At 39.1% G+C, this 12,217-nt stretch overlaps 1 protein-coding gene across 1 annotated transcript; it reads left to right on the top strand.

Annotated features, from left to right (window-relative positions):
* The first annotated feature begins 8,822 nt into the window (after nt 1-8,822).
* LOC115624284 (homeobox protein B-H1) lies at nt 8,823-12,010 on the top strand. The gene is made up of 2 exons (XM_030518907.1): nt 8,823-10,061; nt 10,762-12,010. Exons 1-2 carry the CDS (start codon nt 9,175-9,177, stop codon nt 11,672-11,674), a joined length of 1,800 nt encoding a protein of 599 aa, XP_030374767.1. The 5' UTR covers nt 8,823-9,174; the 3' UTR covers nt 11,675-12,010.
* Nucleotides 12,011-12,217: the final 207 nt, after the last annotated feature.

Below are 12,217 nucleotides of genomic sequence, written 5' to 3'. Positions count from 1 at the left end.
ACATATGTGGATAGGGGAAAATTTAAGTTTTTAGGTGAAAATTGGAAGTCTACAGTTCTGACGATTGAAGCTTCTAAATGCTATTAAATTTTCTGGCATTATATGTCTAACAGTTTAAAGAGAGTCTTATGTCGTGAATCAAACACACAATGCAGATATATACATATCTAATTATGGATTAAAAAATGTAGGTTACATTTCCTATAAGGTGAATCCAACTCAAATTTAATTTATGCTTTAAGCTTCTGACACTATTTACACCATTACACAGTTTTTTGAAGTTGCTGATCGTACGCTGCTTTTTCCAAAGGGGGGCCAAAAAATTTAAATATTGATTAAATAAAAAACTTCAAAAAATCCTACTCATTATCATTAAAGTTTTCCATTTTTTTTAAAGTTTTCTTTCATTTTAATTTAAAGCAATTTATTTTATGGTTGATAATGAAATTATAAGTAATTGATAAACCTAAATATTTTAATTTTTTTCAACCGCCCACTGAAATCAATTCAATTACACTAAACAACAAATTGCTTTATTCATGATATCCGACAGAAAATAGACATCGTCGAATTAGCAGAACAAGAAGCCACCCACTTTCCATAACTCTCATCTATTTAGCCAAAGACAGGCAGGCAGACAGACAGACAGAGGGGCAGCAAGCAGAGCTCAGATATTATGGGGACTTAATTATTGACGATCAAAAGGCAACGATAACAGCACCAAAACAATCAATTGATACAATTTCATTCATAAAATCAAATCGGACTGCAGCCAGAAATCACTGAACACTCAAATGCGACGACGGCGTTATAGTCTCGACCATACTCGTACATACAAACAGACTGGTCTGCTAGTCAGTCCATCAGTCTGTCCAATCTGGCCAATTGTCAGCGCCACAGTTTAATGAAATAATGAGCAGGAATCAATTTTCAAAGAACAACAGCAACAACAACAACAACAGCAGCAGCAAGCAAATGAAATTGCCGGCCGGCGTTTTCAGCTTTTATATTAAAACAAATTGGTATCATGGATTTTCCAGCACCCAATGCCGGGGAGTATGTAACTGCGACCTTGGACAATTTTATTTAATTACAAACAATTAAGCAACAAAACACAGTACGTCACACCCACAACAACAACACTAACAACAACAACAAATTTAATTTATAAATTAAGTGAAATTATTTTGCGGCCCAGACATGCGTCCCTCCTTTTCATTCATTCAACCAAAATAATTAACAAAATATTTATTAAGAAAATTCGTTATGAATGGGCAAGAAAATCATGAGGATTTTGGCAGCAATGGCTAAACAAAGACAACTCCAAGGAATTTGTGAGTCCAATAAGGGTATGGCGAAAAAATAGAATGCCAGAAAAACATTGCAGACTTTGAGAAAAGCAGGACACGATTAGTTAGAGGAGTTCTAACGTGGCACTGCATCATAGCCCGAATGGCCAACAGAATGGCTGACTAGCAATTATTATTATTATACTTGTATTACAAAAATTATGCTAGGTTAAACCAGAAAAAAAGGGATAACAATGATCTTAACGAGGCTATTTCAAAATAAATACCAGGTCCACTAGGCACTTTCAAATCTGTGGATACTTTTTATTTATCATCATTCATCAACAAACAAAGCTAACGTTGCTAAAAAAATAAATACAGCAGAGAAGTTAAGCTAGATAATAAAACAGTCTGTAGAAATTACAAAAATATCTAATAACGAATCCGACTAGATGGGGGATATCCCACAGAATTTGTAAACGCATTTACCTAGAATAGAAATTGGAGCTAGGATGCTGAAGTCAGACTTCTGGAGTCCGGCGAACCCTACTCTTAAATACTCCATAGCCACTCTTTCAAATATTTGCTTCAAACTTTTTCTCGCTCAATTACGTTGTAATATTGATTCCAAGTTTAGTTTTGTATTTTATAGCAGCTTTAGTCCAAGGCTCCTTTATTTTAAATTCTTTTGAACAACTTTATTAAACCCACATATCATTCTTTCAATAAATTTCCTAACCAATTCCTAAGTACGCGCTTGGCTTCATTCGAAGTTTCAGCTTTTTAATCTAGAGAACGTTTCTGTTTAACTAAAAGCATCTCCAAAGGTAACTTCATCCTCTATTCTGTTGTATCCCCATATGGATTTAAGATCGCAATTATTTTCTAACTTTATTAAGCGCTCAAACATTTGAATCAATTGCTTTGTTCACTGTCATATCAAAATATCGATTTCAATTACACACTTCTCTTCAGTTGGAGGTGCATTTAGCTTGTCTAGTCAATGGTATACTTGTATGTGAGGAGAACCAGCGTCTGGACTTCCACGTTGGTTGTTACATTAAATGGCGCCTTTGCCTTAAATAAGTCACAATTGTCGGCAATTAATTTGAATTACCCGCACTGTGTTGCGATTTTTGCGAATTGACAAGACGCGGCTACAATCCAGCCTCCAGCCTCCGGCCTCCAATTACAAGGGCCCATCCTCAGAGATGTGCGAGTCTGTCTGATATTTATATACGGATATATGTATATGGATGGTAGTGATTGGCTTTAATTTATTGGCGTGCTCTCACTTTCAGTTTGATTGCATTAAGTTTTGTGATTCGGCCCCCTTGTTAGGGTAGACAATTTTGTTTGGGCATCTAATAATAGATAGCAATTTCATAAAGACTGATAGCTATAAGGAAGTTTCAAGACATTTTTGTCGAATTTGAACCACCTTCGCAGCCGATCAGCTTGGAATGTAATTGTATTAGCCAAATTTAATTTGATTAAATAAATATCGGAAAATATAGGATATATCGGAAATATATAAAACAATGAAATGTCGATTGCAGTTTATTTGGTATACTTTTTTAAAGCACACTAACCACTTAGTTATTTGGAAGAAAAATGCAGATTCTTCATACAATCATTGAAGCCCCTTTCCCCACTTTGCAGTTTGAATTTTCCAAAAGTAAATGCTCTTAGAACTTGAAATTGTTTCTGTACTATTTGCATAGCATCTTCGATTTCTTTTCACATACAAATTGAACTTACTATCTGTAACTATCTATCATATTTTTAAAGAATGCTTTCTAGTAGTTCGCTTTGCGTCAGAATTTGTTACAAACATAGTTGGCTTATGAACAACTGTGTTTTTGTCGTCGTCCTTGTAACTCTGTCCCATGGTTTAGAAGGGGATAGCCCTTTTAAAACGTCAGCTTTCTATGCGGCAGATAGTAGTTGATATAAAATGCCATGAAATCATCCAGAAATTAAAAATCAGAAGCCCAGAAATCAGATTTCTAAGCATCAGATATTTTTGGTTCTTTGGCTTGTTTGTTTGACATAATTTGCTCAACTTGAATGGGAAGAAAAATGCCAAATCTCGCTTTTCCAACATCAGATTTATGTGCGTCAGAACTGAAGTGGTAGCTAGCTTATGAAGCGTCAGAACTTGGTTGATTGTTGTATGATGAGAGTTGGGTGATCGTAGCTTGAACTTCATTCATGAATAGTAGTCCCCTCCTAATTTGGACTGAAACTGTACTTGAACAGTTCATGAAAGATGTGCACAAATCTCGCACGGTTCTCATTACAAAAAACCATTTAAAAAAATGTGTGTAAATGACAACAAGCTGCGCAATGCATAACAACGATTGCAGAATCATAATCGTAAAAATAAAAGCAACAACGGCAACTGGCTTTCGAGCAGAGCTCTGTAATGGGCAGCCACAAAGCAGAAAACAACCCAACAACGTTTGGAGAAGCCACAGCTCGTGATCAGTGGGGTCAGATGTCAGAAACGTCGCACATCCGTCGTCTAGTGTCGTTGTATCATCATCATCTGCTGATATGGAGCAGGCGAAGTGGGATGCGGGGATTGAGGTAGCGGGCCAACCAATAGTTGTTGCTTGTGGGCAAGTGCCAAGCCCAAAAGTGCTATAGAAAATTAACAAAAAACTATACATCTTCGTCATGTCGGGCAACTTGGAGTGCACATCATCATCATCATCATCATGGTTGTCGTGGTTGTCGTCGTCGTTGTCGTGGGCTGTTGTTGAATTTCGAAATGTTCTGGCTCTGGGTCTGGCTCTGGTGAAGAGCACGATGACAACAAATAGCAACTGAAGAAATGGAACTACACAAAGTACAAAAACTATTTGATATTTTATGCGGGATTTTAAATTGATCTTAACGAAGCTTAATTGGTTGCCTCTGTATTGGTGCGCACTGTTGGACTCTGACACTAGGCAGTGCCTCCAAATACACTCAAGCCCCTCTACAGATACCCCTATACAACATATACACGTATAAACAGATGTATGTATGTCCGATACAGCCAAGTCGCCATTTATGTTCAGCTATATACGCCATATTGGAATTTGGTTGCGACTGCCGCAGATCACAATCGCCGATGTGCGGACGAAAGTCATGAATAAAAAATGACCATAAAAAACACCACAACCATATAGAAATGTATAACAAAAAGTCGTTTGTATATATACATACATATATACTATAGATATATATCGTAATAAAATGTCATAATGTGGTGCTGCGGCTGGCGATGTATTACTCTGACTCTGGTCTGATTGTGAGTGACTGCCAGCGGGCCGAATGTGTGTAAATGTCTCTTTGGTTATGGAAAACTTATGAATAAAACATATTCAAAAAAGACGGAAAAAAACAGAGAGAACAAGCACAAAACAGAGCCGCACTCTGCTTTTGCGTAACAACTGTACTAGCATGGAGAGTTGAGCTGAAAGCCATGGGAAAACTAGACTCATTTGGGAAGAGGAAATATATTCATAAAATTCTAAAAAAATAACTAACTTTGTTCCGTCATAAGACTGAGCAGATATATAATGATAGCTTAAGGGTAATTGAAGAACCGCAAACAGAAATCTAATCATTGATATCCCTACTTTTGAAGAAATAAAAGGATCCAAAAGGACTTTGGATTGTTAAAAATGTTGTGTAGCAGTTAGATAAATGAAAATTTGTAACCATATCCTTTGCCTGTTTAAATTATTTGCATTTCTTCTTAATGAATAATTTATTTCTATAAAAACAAATGTTTAATTAGGCTTGCTTACATATGAAAAAAACATCAATTTTATACCTAATTCGATATAAAACGGAGATGAAAGAACGGTCTACTCGGATGTTCTCATACATACACCAAAAATCTTGTTTTAATTACGTTTCTTCATTTTTTAAAATCTTGATTGCAGACTTTTTGTTAATCCTGCTTCGACTTGATTTGATATTACATTTCTACTTTTGAAAATTGACGCTGCTTTGATTCACGCCACATAATTTCATTTATTCTTTTGCGCAATGATAATGATATTGTTCATTATTTATTTATTATTGTTCACATTGGCTCCGAATTCCTAAGTTTTAAAAACACAGTTGTTTAGAAAAGTTTTTTGGGAATTACAGTCAATCACTGAAGCTATTGGGATCCACTGAGTATAATACTTCATGAATATGACACTTTAAGTTTGCTTGAATACTTGAATCTGGGATTAATTTAGGTGCAACTTCATCTTTAAATGTGATTCTCGATCATTGTTAGTCCTTAAGTCTACACAAAGTGCAACCAGTTGTTCATTTTTTAACACAAAATCGTATAAGAAATCGAAGTTATGCATTTTTAAATCCAATGTAAATGAAGAAAGTGATTTTAAAACAGTTGAAAAGTTGACTTCGCTCATAAATAGATTTAGGAAGATTAAGCTGTCATATTTTATATTTAGGCTTACTCTTATAAAGATTTTTTATAGAGCTTAAATAATTATATAAAATAAAGATTCTTGTAATGTCAAGCTTAGAACAAAAATCGTCTAGTAAAGTATGAAGAAAGCAACTGCATTATTACCTTAACTTTTACCAATACCAATTGTAAAAGTCAAAGAAAAAACTCGAACTCCCTAAGTTAATCAAGATATTAATCAGCATTCACGGCGCTCGAGGTAACTAACCCTCCGAATCTGCAGAACCCTCTTAGACTGATTACCTCTGCCCTTTTCTATCATCCTGAGTTGGGTTCAAAAGTTACATCATCTAGCGATAATTAACTTTTGATCTTACGAGAGGAAGATGCTATCAACCTTGAGTGGCCGACTTTTGGACCTCAGTGCCATCAGCTACCGTCATTAAGCAGCAGGATATGCCCAAGTGACGTCAACGTCCCATATATATTCAACTGTTCGAGTATTCGAGCGTTGTGCCCACATAATTGGCGGACTCGCAATGCAAAACATTGTCTGATTATTCACACGCAACTAAACTATCAGATGGGCCGCGACACCAGCGAACTGTATTTGGGGTGATTTTTCTTTATGTTCCTTACCGATCGCGTGCGCTCTTGCCGTGCACTTCCGTGAGGAAGCGTCGAGGTCGGGCTCGGGGTCGCTGTTGCCCGCATACCGAGCCCAGCCCAGCCCAGCCACATAGTGCGCCCAAAAGTATCGAATTGTTTGTGAGATTTAGTGTAGTTTGTGCGGAATTTTACGGGTTTTCTTTTCGCCCAACGATGGGAAAAATATTGATCCTTTTAGGTGGTGCTGCTCCTTTGTGTTATGGGAAGTTGAAGTTTTGTTTTCAAGCCAAAGTCAATGCGGACTAGGCCAATGGTTTCTCAGCTACTTCATGCGACACGGAGAACATTTAAAAGTTTTCACTAACTAAGCGCTATTGGAATGTTTTGTAGATAAATAGATAAGTCCTGATATAGATACGTCTCCCTGCTCGCCAGGACATTTTTTAGGCAGATTAGAACAATTTTGTGAAGCAAAAGGCAGACTTAATGAGAATTTGAAGTCAAATCTTCAGTGAAAGAGGAATTAAAGATTTTACAATGAAGGTTATAATTAATTAATAATTATAGTAGACCTAATATGAATATAACTCATGATTCGAAGTGAAATATGCAATATGCTACAAGGTGCATCTCAAAGTAAACAGGACTTTTTAAAATATTCCTTTCTGGTGATGCCTTATACTGATGGTAGTTAGGCAGACCTTTTAACAACATTCCTCCTTAATTTCAAAACAGTCGCAGCTCAACATTAGAATGATATCAATTATCAAGAAGTCAAAATAAGACCAAAACTTCTGGTACATTTTTGGGACTGGAGAAGAAACGTTCTGAAACCAAGCCAACCAAAGCACAAATAAAAGCAAGCATAAAGTCTTTCTAAGAAGTCAAAAGTGGAACAATGTTGATTTGTTTCTACGATCTGATAATTTCATTTGTAATAAGAATTAACAACACTAAAAATCATTGCAATTTAATAAGTAATGTGAAGGGTTTTAAAATGATAATGCTTGTCAGATATGGAGAGTTAAAACAATTTCTGGCCTACAACTTACATAGAAACTGCTTCAACCTAATAATATTTTCTTATCGAAGAACAGTTGAGTGCACAACTAGGTATCATCAGCATTCAGCCACTCGCCGACCCACATAATCGACCCTACCTAAGTATATCAATATTTAAATTCGCCACAAAATCTTTAAATCTAAATGACCCATAACTTGCTTCTAAGTGCATGGTCTTTGACGGAACGGCTTCAGTACCAGCATATGGCCAAAAGGTCACACGCTTTGGCAGAACGCGAGCCGAGCGCTTGAGCATGACAAGAGGGTGGCTGACACGCGAGGAGATCGCAAGCGTGCCGAACGATCCTTGAAACAAACCGCGGCGCAACGCGGTGGTTGAAAACTTCGAAAACGACGTCGACCCTCAACCTCACCCTCATGCCCACGACTGTGCCACGAAATTGTGAACGGCTCCAATTGGAACTTTATGGCAATGTGATGTATGGGCATGTTAGTAATGGCTTGTTGCTGACCATGTGTGGGCATGTTGGTAGGACAGCTAAAGCTGTGTAAATGCAGAATAAATTTGTATGGTCAGCTGTTGCATTAACATTTCAAGGAGTATTGGGTTTGAATACATTGTGAAGTCATTGTGATTCGTAGTTAATGTTGCTCCTTTAATACACATGATGATTTGGAATTTTTGACTTTTTTTTGTAAAACAGAACTGTTATTTATTATTTATTTATATTTTAATACCTCTCACGGGCATATGGCCTTTTAATTTATATTCCACATAATATCTATATATTTTTAAATGAATATAAAAGTCCCTTTTGAAACTCCTCTCTATTTCTCTTTCACACTAATACCCTCCTAGACCCTCTTACATCTTTATTACCTCATTTAAGTGAAATTTCTGCGATCGCACTAAGCACCATCGACCCAACTCCTGGCCATAACTTTCCCAGGACATGTTGATATCAGGACTGATATGCTGGTAGACATTCTTTTAAAAATCTCACCACACTCCTGCCGTCACCATTCAGTCAGCTGTTATGCAGCACGCTTTGTTATTGTTGTTGTTTTCTGTTGTCAAAAACTGGACACGGGCAGTTCTCAGGGCCCCTAACACACACAGAGAGGGAAAAAACCACACCCCGCCAAAGAAAAATCAAAAAGTCACACGCGCCAGCATAAAACGCACAAGCGAACAAGCAGCTAACGTCGAAAAGAGAGAGGGTATAAGCGGTTAGTGCTCTCTCGCTCGTTGCGCACCAATAAAGGGGCGAGTAGCGGCCATTGCGCGACGCTGATTGGTCGATGCGATGCAATCTAGCAATGTGAACCTAAATTGGGTATAAAAAGGCAATCACCGAGGCTTGCGGGCTCATTTACGAAGCGACGGGCGACGCTGAAGGAATAAAAGTATATCGTTACAAATATATATATTGTTCACTGTATATATAAGCATCAGATTCTAAATGTCACTGTAAATGTTAAATGTTGTTGCCAGGAATAAGCGTGTGTGTGATGGTGAAGTGGAAGTGAACAAAAGTGAAAGTTGTCAAGCCAATGTTTTTGCGCGTGCGCCAAAAACTAAATGCAATTAATTAATTTACAACAATTAGCTGTGCGGCAACAATAACAATAACAGAAGCGAAGCGTCTTCAATTTCGTGTAATTGCATTAATTGATTTTGATTTAATTTTCACGCGCACTTTGATTAGCGCAGCTTGGCAAATCGAATAAGTAAAAGGCGCAGCCAACAACTAAATGGATTATTAAATTGTCTGTGCGAGTGAGACAGTTAGATAGCAAGTGCAATTTATTAGGAATCTGCTTGAAATGGAGCACGCCAGCTTCGATGATCAAATCTTTAGTGATTTTGCCGGTCCATTGAGTCCACTAGGTGCCAAACCACTGCTTCCCACCACAACTGCGGGTGGAAATTGTCTGGGCACTGTGACGCACGCCACCATGCATCCTGTCATGTTGGGCAGCGTCCATGAGCTGTGTCCGCAGCAGCAGCAACAGCAAAGACTGCCGGATTGCAACAGCATTCTCCCCAATGGTGGTGCAAGTGGCGCCGGGGGTGGTGGTTCCCCCAACTATGCCCAAAAGCTGGACTTTAACAAAATGGGCTGCTACTCCCCAACGCAAAAGTACGAATATATGCCAGCAACGCAACAGAAACTTGTCGAGCAACAACAACAACAGCAATATGCGGCCACGCCTCCACCACCGCCGCCCAATGGTCTAGTGCAGCATCATAAGCAGCAGCAGCAACAACAACAACTTGTGAGTGTGATGTCGGACTATCACGCATTGAATGGCAAACTCGACTATTCGCCAAATGGCAAACTTCAGGAGCAATACGAGCAACAATTGCAGCAGCAACATCAGCATATGTATGGCGGCAGTCCACACCACAACCACCATGGACACGACACTGTAGATCCCCATGCCAATGGACTGCTGGAGTCTACGCCCGTCCTCATTAACGGCAACTCTGGAGGTGTGGGCAACGCTACGGGTGGCAAGCATAAAAAGCCGGATGATATGTGTCATCAAATGGAGGCTGGTGGCATAAATGGCAATGCCGTTGCCGTTGTTACGACAAATGGCAACGCTGCTGGAGGCAATAATAACGGTAATGTCGGCACGCCCGTCGCGACAAAAAAGGACAGCAAGAAGAAAGGCGATCCGAATGGCATTAAAAAGAAGAAAACGAGGTGAGTGCTGCAAGAGCTCAATTAGTTTAACGACGGGAAATCAATGAATTTATGTGCACCGTTATATTATGGGAACATAGGGGACAGGTCGTATGCGTGATGTACACTCAGCCAAAGCATTGGTTGAATAAATAGAAACATTAAAGCATTAGACACTTTAGTAAACAAGTTTCTCCGGTGTATACATACATTTACAAAAAAATTGACGTTCAATTCTTAGAGAGATTTTTGTTATTTAAAGGAAAATGTTATGCTTTGTACTTTCTCATTAAGCTCCTTCCAACTTGAACATATCAGAATGAATAAAACAAGTTTTGATTTTTGCAAAGAACCAAAGAAAACCTTCCTATCGTAAAAATGATGCTTAAATACAGTAAATGTATGACAACATTTAATACGAATCCTTTTTCAAAATTGTTTAGAACATCATGTTTTTTTTTTTAAATAAATAAAATAATTGGATTATGTTGTCAATTATGAACGGCTATTTTTCTTAAGTTTAAAATTTTCTAAAATTCTTTTTAATTTATGTGATTAAATGTTAAATTCTACGAAACGTTAAGCATCAATCTTTAAAGGATTATATCAATCGCATTCTTCAAAGCATTTTCATTTTATATGAGAAAGCTCGGTAGCTTTAGTGTTAAAGAGTGACACTATTTCCAATTTTCTAAATTGTCTTTACCTGTTTCGTCCTCAGAACGACCTTTACCGCCTATCAGTTGGAGGAACTGGAGCGAGCCTTCGAGCGTGCTCCGTACCCAGACGTCTTTGCTCGGGAGGAGCTGGCCATAAAACTCAATTTGAGTGAATCGCGTGTTCAGGTTTGGTTTCAAAATCGTCGCGCCAAATGGCGAAAGCACGAACCACCTCGGAAGACTGGCTACATTAAGACGAATACTCCGCCGTCGGCTGCGTTGAACAGTACATTGGCGCCACCATTTGCAAGCTTTCCACAAACCACAACGGTTACGCCACCGGGTAGCATGGACAGTTGGACAAGCTATCAAACCCCCTACGAGCTGAGTCCGCAGTTCAGTTTGCTCTCGCCGGCGGCCAGTCCCTATGCCACCTATTCGGGCCAATATAGCACTTATGTCCATGAAAGTCAGTTATTTCCCATGCGTCATGCCTTCGATTATGGCAGTCCTACACGCATTGAAATGGGTGGTGGAGGTGGTGGGGGCACGGGTGGCGCTGGTGGTGCCGTTGCTGGCGATGCTGAGGCTAGCAAAAACATGACCACAGCCACCATGCATGATAGCTACAATCCGGCTGAGTTGCAACACGACGGAACCGCCCAACTGGCTGACGGTACGGTGGTTACAGTGCATCCCCAACTAAACGGCAAATATCTGAGTGCCGAGGAGGCTAAATACGTGCAGGTGCAGTGCAATGCAGGGCCAGGGCTGGATCAATCGAATGCCTGTCACATGCAACATGTGGATGGGCAGCATTATGCGTCCGCAGCGGCAGTGGCAGTGACGGCAGCAGCCGCAGCGGGCAATGATGATAATGACAGTGGCTTGCAAACTGTGATTAAAAGCGAGGAAGCTGCGCAACAACAGCAGCAGCAAACACAAAGCTACGTGTTGCCGCCTTTTTTGCATTAAGGGAAATGCTCACACACCGACGACGGCAGCAACAACAACAACGCATTGCATTTATGCCGCGCTTCAAACGCCCGTACTAGAGTTTCCGCACGAATAACTGACTGTTACTTCGACACTTTCGATAGTCCGATGTCAACTAAAAGCAATAAGGCAGCGTAATTATCGTGTGACTACCAATCGATTCGTTTCTCTTGTTACCGTTATTTCAGTATTACCAACAAGTTGACAGCCTTGGCGCCATTCGTGCAAAACTCCTGTCCGTACCGAGCATTTTATTTACAGTGTGTGTGTGCAGCATTTCAATTCACTGTTTTGCGATTAAATTTTTTGATTTCATTTTTGGCCATAGGTTCCTTTTAATGTTTAAGCTCGTCATTAAGTTGCTAACAACAAAATCCACATGTCTTGCCAAAACTTAATTGCAGTTACAGTTTTTGCTAGTTTAGTTTGAATATAGTTTAAGCGGAAAAGGTCACTGCTACAGCAGCAGGCGCACCAAAGCCCCCAAAATGCATTCCAAATGTGCCTTATTAGTTTAGAATG

Source organism: Scaptodrosophila lebanonensis, unplaced genomic scaffold (genome assembly GCF_003285725.1).
Source record: "Scaptodrosophila lebanonensis strain 11010-0011.00,11010-0021.00 unplaced genomic scaffold, SlebRS2 tig00000053-arrow-pilon, whole genome shotgun sequence".
Lineage (NCBI taxonomy): Eukaryota > Metazoa > Arthropoda > Insecta > Diptera > Drosophilidae > Scaptodrosophila > Scaptodrosophila lebanonensis.
The sequence above is the reverse complement of the archived record's forward strand: the minus strand, read 5'-3'. Positions and strand labels throughout refer to the sequence as shown.

Excerpts from the sequence above, each read along its gene's own strand:
- LOC115624284 (XM_030518907.1), top strand. The coding sequence starts at position 9,175 with ATGGAGCACGCCAGCTTCGATGATCAAATCTTTAGTGATTTTGCCGGT. Across the intron at positions 10,062-10,761 it reads ATTAAAAAGAAGAAAACGAG|AACGACCTTTACCGCCTATC; the intron begins GTGAGTGCTGCA and ends TTTCGTCCTCAG.